Genomic DNA, 14,418 nt, shown 5'->3' with positions numbered 1-14,418 from the left:
AGACTCACGCTGCAGTGAGGGGGCAAAATCACGGTGATGGGAAAGTGGGCTAGGAGGAAAGTGCAAGGGTGTAACATCACTGGTAATGAGGAGGAGAAGTGGGGAGATGGGAGGCACCTTGCCTGTGGTCTGAGGGATAGTGGGAAAGGAGTGGAGAGTCTGGAGAGCTGAGCCCAAGGGTTTCAGCAGGGCCGCATTTAGGAGCTGAATTTGGGATGCAGTAAGGGCTTTAACTCCTATATCCGGTAGGCTCAGCTTGGCCTCTGGATGCCCACTTACTCTTCTGCCAAGGGTTCACAGGGTCCTAGGATAACTCAGGTTGGAAGGGACCTCAGGAAGTCCCTAACCCAACCTCCTGCTCGCTGCAGGGTCAGCTCAGACACCACCAGGCAGAGAGGAGCTGATGGGGGTAATGTGTTGGCCATCTAGCATATTGTCTTAAACTGCCTTTTCTGGAGGAGTTAATGTCTTAAGCAGCTAAATGCACCTGAGACTGTAAGCTGGAGCCCAGAGGAGTTAAAGAAGAGGGGCAGAGCAGCTGTGAGGGCTGTACATTTCTCACTGGGCTCCTGCAGTACAATTTGGTGCCTGCTGTTTGTCTTGCTGGCCAGGGAAATTTGCAAAGCCAGCAGAAGGCAAAACGAGCAAATGCCAGCCTGTGCTCCTGGGGCTGACAGGCTCCCTTCATACCCCTCTTTCTCTGGCCCATCATTTCTAGTGAGCCACTGTCTGTGTCAAGACGATCTGCCCTTAGTTTCTTTCATTTAACCCGGTTGAAACCCACCCTGCAAATTGAAGAACATAAAAGACTATTTAAAAGTCAAACTTATGGAGCTTAAATCCCAGAAAATTAACAAAATGAAAATAAAATACTGTGTTAGCTAGTGTGTAATAACAAGGTGCTCTCTTGGCTGCGCTACCATAAATTGCTTCAAATGCAGCCCTGAAGGTAATAACCAGAGTTTGCCAGGCTTCTGATCAGTCATGTATGTTCTCTAGCATGTCATCAGGTCTGTGTAACTGTTCTGTGCTTCTTCACTTAGATTTCACCCATTTGCTTCTCTTCTTCATTTGAATGCATATGAAGCGTTGGTGGCTTATCCACAGGGACAGTTGTCTTTTGTGTTCAGTCTCTCCTGGGTCTCACGCTTCTCACCTTGGTGTTGCAGCTCCCCTCCTACTTCAGTTTTTCCTCCAGTCCCAGATGGCCTAATATATGTTCTTAAAACCTCTCCTATTTTTAGATTCCTCTACATATTACACATCATGAAGAGCATTAATTATACAAACATTCTGTTAAGCTCATGATCTCTTGTGCATTACCAGCTATCTCTGGAGAAAGAGCTTGCTGCATTTGAATGCATTATTAAAGTGGATGACAGGTTGAGTGACAAGTTTCATTATCTGGCTGCGTTCCAGTGCCTCCCTGTGCCCACTGCCAGCCTCAGAGGTTGTAATCCCCCCAAGCTGCCATTTGTCATCTCCAGAGAAGTAGGCAGTGGAATTTTAGGCATAACTCATCTCACCCCAAATTGGATGCCAACACTGGAATTGAACCTGAGATTGCATTTACTAGAACTCTGCTGAATGCAGAGAGCCCAGACAACAGGGTACTCAAAGAAAACCCCAAACCATGACTGAGGCATCAGTTCATTAAGCAACAGGTCTTTGCTGTGACAGTGACTGCCTAGGTGGGCTGAGGTGGGGTTTGGGAGAGCTATGGCAGCAGGGAGACAGAGCAGTAATTAATTCCTGCACTACCTTGGGTTGATGCTGCTTCTTTCCTGGTTTATGTCCTCTTTCTTTTCTAAAGCTAGGTAGCTCTGCTATTACCAGTGTTGCCTGGATACCAGTGTCTTTTCTCCAGCAAAGTTGTCACTGAAACATTGATTCAAGACAATCATGTCAGGCAGCTTACTTTCAGTGAGGCATTTTCAGTTGAAGATTCTTTTATTGCACTTATTCGTTTGCATATATCTCCATCACTCTTGATACAGTTTAAATTTATGACTTCTGCTATAGCTGATTTTTTACTGACTGGATGACAAAGAGATGATGCTGAATTTCAGTTCTCTGTTTACCTCTTGGTATGAACCTCTCTAGATTTATCTAGAGTACATCTGCTAGCTAACCACAAATTAAATTTTCCATCAGAACAATAGAGATAATGAGGCAAAGATGGTTGTGAAAAGGTTGATCTGTTATTTCAAGAATACACCAAGAATTTCATGCTGTAGGCAGGAATAGAGCTCTTGCACTATTGAACAGCACCCCGTGATTTAGGTTCAATGTGTCACTTCACTGTCCCTCCCAGGCAGTGTCTTTCTTTGAGGTTTCTAAATGAATCTAACATTACCAATGCACCTCTCCCAAAGGCCTTTCCTCATCTCTTTTACATAGGAGCTATTCAGCCTCTTTTGCTTCCCCTTAGAGTTAGATGTTCTAATGTTATGTGCTGGAATAGAGCCATCTCTCCCAGGCAGCCAACAGTCTCATCCATCTTAAGGACAAACCCCTTCTTCCCTCTCTAGCGCATGTCCACACTGAGCCGCTTACCAGAAATGCTGGCCTGACCACTACTGCTGTTCACCCACCCACTGCTGCCCATCCCAAAGAGGCAGGGCTAGGAGCTGGCAGAGGGGGGAGATGCAAGAGCTGAACAAGGGGAAGACTTGCCCTGGGAACAGGAGGTCATTTCCAGGGCTTGCTTCCATTTTTCTCTTTCCTCATTCATTACAAGTCACTCTAGCAGATCATGGCCAGTGCTCCTGTATGGTACATATGTTGGTTCTTCCACGTGCTTGTTTGCAGACATCATGACCTCTCTTTTAGTTCATACTAAATACTATGCTTTTGCAGTGTATTGTGCTGCAGTGTATTGATTGTACTGCTGCTACTTATAAGCCTCTAATACATTGAAGTCTAAAGAAGCAGAATTTTATCCCTCTGTGAGGCAATTTGCCTTGAGCAAGTCCATATAATGAGTTGGCAGCAAAATGGGGAGTGAAACGTTAAGGCTGATTGGTGCCCAGCTTTCCTGACACTTCCACATATGACTGAATCAGAGCAGCTTAAGCAGTGTCTGTGTGGGAGACGGGAAGGGTATCGCGTCTCTAACCACGTAAGAGCCTGCTGCATACGTTTAAAATCTTGTAAAAACTGAGGCTTGGTTGGTTGCTGGAATGGACTCCTGGCTGGTTATGTCATGGTATGGTGCAACAGCAACAGCCATGAGATAAATTTAAACTTGGCCCAGGGCAGCTTTTTGCTATAGCACTTGATATTCTAACAAATATAAAAAATGTCTTTATATTTCTGTTCTAGGTAGTGCATTTATTTCTGTCTTATTCCTAAAGAAGACCATGAGGGCTGCTGATATATTGGGTAAGTAAGCGTTTGCTAATATGGACATGTGTGTCGCCATATGCTTAGCAAGCTGTAACTCTCACACAGCCCCCCACCTTCACACTCCCACTTTCCCAAGCAAGTATTTCGAGGCAGATACTTTCAAAATTGGGAAGAAGTGACAAAAAGAGAGCGAATCTTCAATGCATGTGGAAAAGACTCCATTCCCAAATCCTCTGCTCTTATAACCATAACTCATTCCTTATGTGTCCTTATTGCTCAAATTTATTTTCATTGTCTATTTTTGCCTCTGAGGTTGTATTTAGTATAATCTTTATGAGTACAACACAATTTTAATAAAAACAATGAAATTATTGAGTTATTCATTCAAATATAAGACTTTTTTTTTCTTACTGCATAGACATTGCACAAAAATTCCAGATCAATTTTAAGTGACAACTTCCCTTTTGGTATTAATTTTAACACTTCAAAGAACAAATAATCATGTTGTCAAGTGTTTTGTTGGGAAACGTGGTCTTCACTGTAGAAGCATGTCAACTTTTTGTCTGTGTCCAGGATTTTTTTGCATATCAAGACTGCCTAGCTTGAACACAGTAATAGTGAGAGGCAAGCATATTTCAGACTTTGGGCTTTACACCAAGCCACCTCAGCTGGGAGAGTGTGCCTGATGTTGCTGCAGGGCACCTGATATTTCTGTGGCATTCCTAGCATCTAGGCTTGATTGTCCATACTGCAAGGAGGACATCCCAGCTGTTCTCATGAATGTTCTGGAGAGACCTGTTCATTATTGTTCCAGAAATACTATATAATTTTTATTCAGGTTTGGGATCCACGTTTACCAGCTCAGCTGCTACATTCAGAATCCCCCCTCCATTGACTGATCATGTCTCCCTTATGGCCTTATACATTGTGTGTTGCTTTAACTAGTGTTCAGCACTGATTTATTTTATTTCTGTGAGTTCAACTTTGCAAGAAGGATTTAACAATGTTGCTACATTCCATAGGAATGAGCTGTATGATGGGAAATATGGTGATGTTTTTGCAAGCACATAAATATAGAACAGTTCTGCTTTTCCAAAGGAACTGTGTGTGATATCAGTGCCAGCAAAGCCCTCCGGATGTGCTTTGTTTTGTATTCCTGAGCCTTGTATTCCACACCAATTTATAGGTTTGCCAAGAATTTTAAAGATTACTTGAAAAAAATTGATTAGCTAATATCTTCCTTAATCCAATACAGTTTATGAGCTCAGGATCAGCTCACTTCTATCTTGATACCTCAATGAACATCTGTGTCTGTCAGCTGGCTGTCCACAAGGCAGAACTTCCAGATTTTTATTAAAAGCACAATAATGCAAGTTTGACCTTGAAAAGGGGCCCTGGCAATCTAATGGCTGAACAGTCTTTGCAAATCAACGTTTTCTAAAACAGTTCATAGGTCTGCACATACAACGGGGTGCGGCCAAAATGTTGGCTCCGTGACAGCTTCACGTAAGCGTTGGACTGGAACATATGTCTTGTGCCTAATGTTTCCAGGGCAGGTCCATAGCGGGTGCAGATCTCTGTGGCGACACTGACTTTGGGAGAGTTATGTTTATTTACACTGGTTGATGGTCTAGCTGTCTGCCTCAGTAAGCAGCTTGTCCTTTTAGTTTAGGATAAGGTTATATGATCTCCTTTGTGCCTGTGAGAAATACAAAGGATTGATTCTCCTTTGTCATGCACTTGGTCTTAGAATAGAGAATATTTGAAAATGCATTGCTGAGTTAGAAACCTAATTCATGAGGTTTTACTGACAGCTTTTTTCATATTTCTAAAATCCTTTGAGTCTTTAATAAGAATTGCACTAGATAAGACCACAAATGCAAGGCAACCCAATTACCTAAGCCCAGATCTGAATAAATGGACTTAAATTTTCTTCTAGAAACTATTTCCAAATCAGCTGGAGAGCAAGGATGACCATGATTACCAAATATTGTATTACCAAAATAATGTGCCCTTTTCTTTAAAGGAGGAACACTGACAGTAACTGGGACATACTTGTTGGTGACATTCGCTCCAAGTGTACCCCAAGAGCTCACAGCAAGACGAGTACAGAATTACTTAGTGAGCTGGCCTTTTTTGGTATATTTGGTGAGTATCTGGTTCATACTACTCCCTAAATCAGAAAAACTGGGGTTATTGGGCTTTTTGCAGCATTATGAATTAGTGGCAGAAAAACTGCTCCTGAAGGCAAATTATGTGATTTTCAAAGGAGAGAGAGCAAGTCTCTGGGTCATCACTCAGTCTCCAAGCTGAAAATATGGTGAACCAAAAGATGTCTTTCGAACTATATACCAGGGGAAAGTCACAGTTGTGCAGAATTAACAAGAATGGAAAGATTTGGGGTTTTGGTGGGCTTGAGGAAAAATCTAAGTGTTGGCACTGCTTATATGTCCTATATATGTGTTCATGCCACACTGTCTGCATACACATCTAAGTTACAATGCTTTTCTGGAATGTGATGGACTTGTGCTTTTCAAAATCAATCTATGTGTGCTCTTGGTCCTGCTTTTTTCCTTCATATCACTCTGGTTTATCCTCGTGTTGTTAAGCCTGGCCAAAAGGAGCTTTGTATGGAGTTGAGATGTAGAGAGGTGGCCTGCATTACTGCCACTCAGGTTAATCTGAACCTGAGTTTGAATTCAAACACAAAAATACCATTTTGATTAAAGTATCTGTATACAAACTTCAAATACCATACATCTTCTTTGATGTGTTTAACAGCATCAGGAACAAAACTAGAGTGAGTAGGAGGAATTTTTCTCTCTCTTTTCCTCTGGAATGCTGAAAATGTGTTCCTCCAGCTGAATGTAAAAGATGCAATATAGGAGCTTCACAAACAGTTACTTTTTTCCTAGTAAAATGATTCACTTGGGTTAGACTATTAGTGCCCAGGCTTTTTTCAGTAGGAAGCTCAGTTAGAAAGGCACTGAGTAGACATTTTAAGGACCTTAATCTTTTAGCCAACCTGAGGACTTTACATACATCTAACTATCCATGAAAATGCTGATTAAACAGAAAGTACACGCTACCACAAAAAATGTTGATCCTCTTGCTCAATTTTTTGTGCATTTTAAAAGCTCCTGAAAGATGTTAATACAGATCAATGGAAGAAATTAATGATCATGCTGCATAGATCACAACATGCACTTTCAGTGAGGGGGTAGAGAGGCTTTTGAAGGCAATGCCCAAGAGTTTTGGAATACTCAGTAAAGGTAGCTTCAGCCTCACCAAGAGCTTCAGCAAATCCGTCTATTCAGCAGAGGGAGAGGGACTTCTTCAGGAGGGGGTTCAGAACAGGGGGCTTGGTGTTCACTGGAGGACCCTCTCTCTTTCCTGCTGAATATCTCCCTCTACCATGCAGTTCCACCTATAGATACTAAATCAGCCTGGCATTTTAAGCACTGATTTTAAGTTGCTGAGTCACTCATTTGTGTAGAGGTGGTGGAGGGAGAAAACTCCCCATCCACTCCCAGTGACACCTGAAATTCCTGTGCCATATGCTGTTTGCATTTTCTTAAAATCAACAGGTTGTTGGAAAAGGGCTTTTGCCCACCTGAGGACTTCTTTTACTTTATTTCAGGAAAAGTTAATAAGAACACAGTTGAATGCCTAGGAACACTGTGCTGTATTCTTCTTAGGATACATTATAAGGAGGTGGCAGGTAACTTCTGGACATTCTTTCCCCTCTTTTCCCTGCCTCAGCCAGCATCCAATGCTGCATGTACAGCACGGGTTGCAGGGAAGGATGGAGCAAGTACACAGCAAATCTTGTTTACTCAAAAAAATATCAAGCTTTATTTGTTCCTTGTGCTCCCTGGATTCATTTGTTTTGAGCTTTCTCTGTCTAAAGAAGAGGGAGGAGTGAAAAGCTTCACAAAAGACTCTGAGGTACCAGCCTGATTATCCTGGTATGCTGCTGGAAGTTCAAGCAAACCCTGCTGTAAACATTCTCTTTGGGTAGGGAACTACCTCTTCATAATTGTTTCTAAAATGCCTAGTACAGGTTGGCTGCCGAGATACAGAAAAGCACAGCAGAAGTTGCAGAGTTTCCAGTATAAATATATAGAGAGGAGACAGTACAGCAGTATAATGCAGTCCGACAGTCTTTCTAAAAGTAGCCCCAAAGTGTGGTCTGCTGAGAAATACAAAGCCCCAATGGTACAAAATGTTCTGTGTGGGTGACAAACCATCCCCATGTGGCACTCCACTGGCAGCAGAGGAGTTCTGCAGAAATAGCCTCTAGTTCCCACATGAGACAACTTTGAGTCACCTTCTGAAACTTTGCAGTAGCATAATCGTGTCTGAGCAAGAATGACTATCCTAGCTTGTTTTTTTTCTCTTTTGCTTATGTGCACTTTAAGTCACTACAGAAGACATCAATTATAGATGAAGCTCTTAGGTTTCTCTAAACAGAAGCATAGTGAGTATTCAGTTATTAATATTTAATCTCTGTAAAATCAGGTTCAAAGCATTTCTGCTTTTCTGTCAAAGTGCCTAGAAGTCCCTCCTGGTTCATTGGTGCCTGTGTTGCTGTATATCCCAGAAAAACAGTTGAGGCAGACAATTTTGTTCTGGTGCCTTCTGGTAATGCTTAGAAACATGGAAAACATCATGATTATAAAAAAAATGTTGATGAGATGCGGGCTTGAGGAGACTTCAGGAGAGATTAGTTATAATAGCAAAAATGATTGTAAGCAGGTCAAGTTCTGTCAATTCCTCTAAACAGAATATTTGAAGCTGATATAATCTACACACTTCTCATTCCTGGACTTTGTATTTAACACTACCACAGTTATCAGCTATGAGATCAAGCACTATTTTGGGTAATTCTCAGGGGGCAATCGTAGGCAACAGCTGGGGCACCCCACGAGGGTCCCTGTCTGCGTGAGGTCCTGTTAGGTGCCACGCACTCTGCTTGTAGCATGAATCAATTTGATGGCCTATCCCTTGTCTTACAATTAAAGGTGACCTGTTGGTGGGTCGCCGAGTGGCAGAGAACCATGGAAGAATAGTTTGGCTGCTGGGCAGCACAAGGTGAGAACTAATCGCTTGAATTTCATGCTTAGTGTGTGACTTGACAGAGCTGAGTAAACTTAAATAACAGCCCTGAAAAGCAAATGCCAGCTTTCTCCCCAGGTCTGGCTACAGGACTGTCATCTCTGGCCCTACACCACTGCTGCTCTTGGGGCTTCCTCAGGAGGTGAAAGCAGCCAAGCACACAGACCTGTGCACCCCTTCCAGAGCTGCCATCGGGAAACCTTTTATGTCCTTTTGATGGTTTTGTTTGGCTGTTTCCTTTCAGAAGCAAGTCTTCTTGGTGGGTTTGTTTGCTTTTAAACAGGAGGAGATCACAGTGGAGCTTATGGCAGCTTTAGCAAGAGAAGAGCTGATGACAGGATGAGGGCTGATAGAGCCAGAGCGACAGAGCCAGCAACGATGACCTGGTTCAGTGGTGGTCAGTGGTTCTCGGCACTACCTGCCACTCTGGGGGTTGGAGTGAGGTGGAAGAGGGAGTGGAACGCCAGAGCTGCTGTGACAAAGCAGTTTGAGCCAGCAACTGTCCCTGGGCTTGGTTTTGAGTGATTGTTCTTGTGTAGTTTGAAATCTAAGTGACAGGGCAGATGATGGTGCTTCCCTCTATTGGCATTGTGATTGAAGTTGTCTAGGGGATATAAAATGAATCAATATCTGAGGTGTAGCTGGCTGCCTACAGTAGGGCTGTCCCACAGGTTTTTGCACACTCTGTGGCAACCAGTCCAAGGGTCTGGGAGAGGTGATGGGTGCTCAGGTTTGTAGTGAGGGGGGAAGCAGATCTCATAGTGTTGTGTCACCTGGTGCCACAATCCCATCCCAGTCACACCATCCTGTGTGCCAATCCTGAACTGGCGCGTCATGGAAGGGGATACCTGGGACATCCCTGGAACTTCTTTCTTAGCCTGGGTACATTTCCATGTGGGGAAACTTTATGTAGCACAGGTTTCTTATATTCTCTTAACAGTTGTTCACTGTCAAAATAGCAACTGAAACTATTTGGAGGCTGCTGTAGCTGCAGCCTGATAATGCAATATTCCCCTCTGGCCCTAAGATGTGTTTGCTAGTGGCATGAAGAGCAAAGCTGCTACCTTTACTTCTCCTCTCGAGCTCCCTCAAAAACTTGTCATAGTTTTACACAGGGAGGCCAGGATGAACTCACGTGCCTGCAGATCATAACATGACTTCTGCCTTGGTTCCTGATTTAGACATACCCAATGTTACACTGTTGAATGAAGCTGGGGAGGCTGGCCAAGTTACTTATTGTGAGGCTGAGGCAAAAGCCTCTTTTCTACCAGCTGGTGGCCCAGCTTTCACCTCTGGGTGCAAGCCTGGTGTGGAGGGATGTCACACTGGAGGGAGATGAGACCAGCACTTCACAAGAGATTGCAAAGATTATTAAAATGCTTTATTATATTCAACACATTTTACAAAAAAAACCCCACCCAACACCTTTGCTTTTTTTTTTTTTTTTAACCTTGTGATAAATATTTAACATTTTTTAAAGAAAGGTGGTATAAAATCCAAATTTGTGTTTTTAATGTTCTGAAATGCAATTGTGTCTTGGTTGTCTTTGGGAGCAAGGGATCAGTGTGAAGGTAAATAAAAAATGAATTAAAGCATAATTATGTTCTGTTCATATTTTTGAACACTACTAAACTGGGGGAGGTGTGAGTGTGGTAGAGAATTTTGGTAACTGAATGTAGCTGATGACTGCTTTCCTGCTGCAGTCACTCTCCAAAATGAGAAATTGGCTATGTTACATTATATAACTGCCACTAGTAACTGTTTAGTCACTTCTTTGGAAATTTCATCAGTGCAGCACCCAGGTATTTTTGAGTCTAGTGCTGCCTTATGGCTATTGTTGGTTGAAGAGTGGAGTGGCATTATAAAACGTAAAATAGTATGTTGGTGACAAAACCAAGGAGATAGACATGAGGTTTTTCTACGCCTTGTTTTGTTGACAAAAAATAACAATAACCAGATTCAGTAATGATGACAATCTCATTTTCTGTCTTATTCCCCCCACTTGATTACTTTCCAACCTGCACAAATGAACTCTCTTTCTTCAGGCTGTCTCTAAGGCTACCAGGCTTCTGAGCACCTCTCAGTGCAGAGGTCCATCATCCCTGTTTTTGTAAGTTTTCTGGGCTTCACAGAAGCCTTTTGGCTCTTGCACTTGCTGTTCTCTTTAGGCATAGAGGGGTATTTGGGCAACATGGGTAGGAGAGAGAATACCCATGCTTTTGAGATGGCAAAAGGTAAGAGTTACTAAGGGAATCTGCAAAAATTAACAGCAAGTCAGTAAATTTAGCTGTCTGTCATTCAGCTGTCAGATGTTATTGAAGGAGCAAGTTTGGACCATGAACAGTGTGGGTAAAGCTGCTTCAGCAGCTATGTCCTGCAGTGTGGCCTGTTAGTGTGTCGTTTAGCTTTTCAAGGTAAGCTCCTGACAGGTACCTGTGATTTGAGTACCACCACATGAAATAAAAGTTTTCCTCCTTATGATGTATGGCAGAAAGTTTGAACAAAAAGACAGTGTTTGGGGGGGAGTGGGTGTTAGTAGGACTAGGCAGAAGGGCAAAGAGTGTAGCAAAAATAAGCTTGCACATCACAAAGAGTAACACTAGGAATACCGTAGCTAGAAGGAGAGACTGTTGTTCCTCCAGGTAAGTGCTTTACTCCATAGGAATTACAGAGTTTCTGTAAGAATTATTACCAATAAATATGGGTATCTTTGCTGTTACATTAAAAAAGTCTTCTCAATGCAACCAGTGACAAAATATAGCTAGAAGTGCAAAAATAAAACCTAAAGAAATCAGAAATTCTCAGTTTAACTTTTGCTATAATAGAAAAGATAAATGGCAACAATTGTTTGATAGCTTAGTCAACTGGCAATAAGATTAGTTTTTAGCAGAAGGTGCTTAATAAAGTAATTCTCCTTTGAACTGTTAGAGCAGAGAAAATGAATATGACATCTCAAAGACTTTGAATGAAGCATTCATTATATACTTTCACAGCTCTAACTTTCTTCCCTTTTATTTTCAGATCTTAGAAATTATAATATTCTGCATTCTCCTCTATTTTTACAAAAGAAAGGCTGTGAAACACATCGTGGTTCTGTTAATGATGGTAGCACTGCTGGGTAAGAACATATTATTCACTTTAATGTTCCTGTCCATTACTTGATAATTCCTTGTCACTCAGTCTCCCCAGCTAGTTTAGATTAGAGCCATTTCAAAGCAGTGAGAGGAGAATTATTGAAACATTTCACATGATTCTTACTGTGGCCTCTTTTTGAAGAGAAAAACTGATTATGAAACATAGGTTCTATGCTTATTGCTGGGACTATTTCTTTTTACAGATTCCCTGAAATTAATATGTTCTGCGTAAAGGTATTCTGAAGCCTTTTTTGAATAACACTTTAGCTTTAGATCCTGGGAAAGCAGACTGTTTGAAACTTTGTTTTGGAGAGCAGGCTAGCTGTGAAAATCAGTTCTTTAGAACAGAGCAGCTTAAGACCTTGTAAGCACTCTGTAAACAAGTGTGGAGATATGCTGTGACTGTACGGGAACTTTTACTTTGAATTATCTATGCCTGTTTGCATATGCAACATTTCATACTTTACCACCTTTCCAGAAGCATAACAAAAACTCAGTGAGTCACTGAAGTTTACCTTCTGATTAATGCCCAGGGAAAGAAGGGAGATAATTTTATCAGGCAGCTTTCACGAAAGTTAAACTTGAATCCGTTTTGAAAAATGTCAGGAGGCTATCTCTAAAGCTTCACCACTTGCAGGCGTATGTTCAGAATTTGTCACCACCCTGTGTCTTCTCACCCTCCTTGTCTTGTCACTTCTCCATGAAACCCTGATGGGGCACCACATTTCTTTGGATAAAGTGAATGGTGCTTTTTGGGACAGTCTTCCCATTTAAGTTTCCCAGCGCTAGGAACATTAGGTTCTGTAGCTCTGCAGAAGCTTTGAAGGATTTCCATGCTCCCTGCATGAGGCAGAGATGGAAAAGCCCCAAAAGCCTTAGGTCTGACTGTTCACCTGCTCTTGGTTTGGAGGAGTGAAGCGCGAGTCCAGCCATCCCCCAGCTCCTAGCACAGAGCCTAGGAGCTTTGGCAGAGCTTGCCTGAGCCGCTCTGCAGCTTCCAGCCCTGCCACGAGGAGCGAGAAGCACTGCGCGCTCCTGAGCGATGAGCGGGTCCAGCCTCCTTCTTGCATAGCTGGAAGCCTGAAGATCCCCAGATGGGCTTCTGCAATTGACTGCTGCACTTCTGGGCAGACCCACCGTGACGGCTGCCCGAAGCAAGGTCAACACATGGTTCTGGGAGACCTGGGCCGTTGGGCTGCATAGCCCTGCGTGCTTACTTTGCTGTGGAGCCTGCCAGCCCTGATGCCACCAGTGCCAAAAGGACGCGTGGAGCTGCTGAACAGCAGCAGGGCTGCAAACTCGTGCCCCAGCAGGCACTAACTGCAGTTTGGTGGTCAGGCTGCAATCAACCAAAAATACAATTGCAGCTGGTGGCTGCTGAGGTTTTGGTGAGCATATGCAGCTTGAGGAAAAATGTGTCATTATTTCTGCTCTATTAAAAAAGACACAAACAAACAAATCCTGGTCCATGGGAACTTTTGAAATACTGACATTTCCCTGAAGCAGGAAACCCAGAACTGTGGCTGGCTCCAGTTCCTGCAGCTGTCCTGCTGCCTGGCAGTCCCCACAAAGCTACACTTTGAGCCTTCTGCTTGGTCTCTGACCTTTCTGCTGAGCAAAGAGATGGGGGGGCTGAGAGAGGGCCCAGCAGCTTTGCTCCCAGCTGTCTGACACGTGCACTGCCCTCAGAGGGCCCTGGCTGTGGGAGGGGTAGATGAGACTTGGGGTCTTGGTGGCAGCTTGTGGAAGGGGATTTCTGCCTTTTCTCGTATCTGCACAGATACCTTCCTGGTGGAGGGTTCATACAGATGTAAATTAAATGTAGAAAGGCTTCTTTAAAGAGAGGGCAGCCTTTGTGTTTCACTGGATATGAGAGGTGCTTCCATTGTGAAGAAAATACAGAGGTGATGGTAAAATCTGCAAACGTTTTGCTTAGTGCAACTCTGCAAATTCATTCGGTGAGAATTATCTTACCTCATGCATATACTGGGAGTTATCATAAGTTTGGGGGGAAATATTTCAGATTAAAGTGGGATTTCTGAGTTTCCTGCCCTAACAGCTGGAAAGTGACATCATTTGTCACACTAGCCTTGGGGGGTGTCATTCTATCAGAGCTAGCAAAACCATTTCCTAGGTTTTGAAACTTATTCCAGGGCTACTTTAACTAAAAAGATCATTCCACTTTTCAGAAAACCCAAACGAAACAACCAACCAAAAAAAACAACACCCAAACCCTGATGATTTCTTTTCTGGTTTGTTAAAATTAAAAGGGATGGAAACTGCCCTTTCATGGGAAAAAAATTCTTCAGCAATCTTTACCTTCAGTTGGACAATTCAAACTACTAATTTTACCTGTAAGTGTTCTTTTAAAAGAATAACTGCCCCATGTTAAGAATGCAAATCTCATTTTTTATGTAGGTTGCTTGTTGGGGCTTGAGTGTATTTTTTGGCTCTTTATGACACCATTAGCACCACTGCAGGCCAGCATTTGATCTCCTCTGCTCAGTTTTACTGCTGTGTTTGTTAAACCACTCCACCTATTTCCATTACAGAGCAAAAAGTGAAGTACTTGGTGAAAAGGTTGTCATGAAAACAGTGAATTTCATGATGGTGAACGGGGTCATCACAAGATGTATGCAACTCTTAAACTCCCCCTGAACTTTTGGACTAGTTATAAGAAAAATGCTTGCAATCAAAACCACAGACCTGAATTCATTCTTCTTCCCCCACATTTTCTCCCAACCCTTGGCCTGAACATTCTGCACAGTGCAGCTCTCCTTGCCAATCTGAATTTTGCAGTTATGGGAGGATGAATCAG

The 14,418-nt window shown here is 42.8% G+C and overlaps 1 protein-coding gene across 1 annotated transcript in view; it reads left to right on the top strand.

The window, feature by feature from the left end:
* The window catches only part of NIPAL2 (NIPA like domain containing 2), a 50,953-nt gene that overhangs the window by 27,767 nt on the left and 8,768 nt on the right, over positions 1–14,418 (top strand). Inside the window, exons 4-6 of the mRNA XM_049822674.1 lie at positions 3,325–3,384; positions 5,375–5,496; positions 11,488–11,584. Coding sequence (XP_049678631.1) covers positions 3,325–3,384; positions 5,375–5,496; positions 11,488–11,584 — 279 coding nt within the window. The remainder of the gene's footprint in view (positions 1–3,324; positions 3,385–5,374; positions 5,497–11,487; positions 11,585–14,418) is intronic.

The sequence above is a fragment of the Accipiter gentilis genome, chromosome 2 (assembly GCF_929443795.1).
Source record: "Accipiter gentilis chromosome 2, bAccGen1.1, whole genome shotgun sequence".
Taxonomy (NCBI): Eukaryota; Metazoa; Chordata; class Aves; order Accipitriformes; family Accipitridae; genus Astur; species Astur gentilis.
This window is presented reverse-complemented; position numbering and strand designations above follow the sequence as displayed.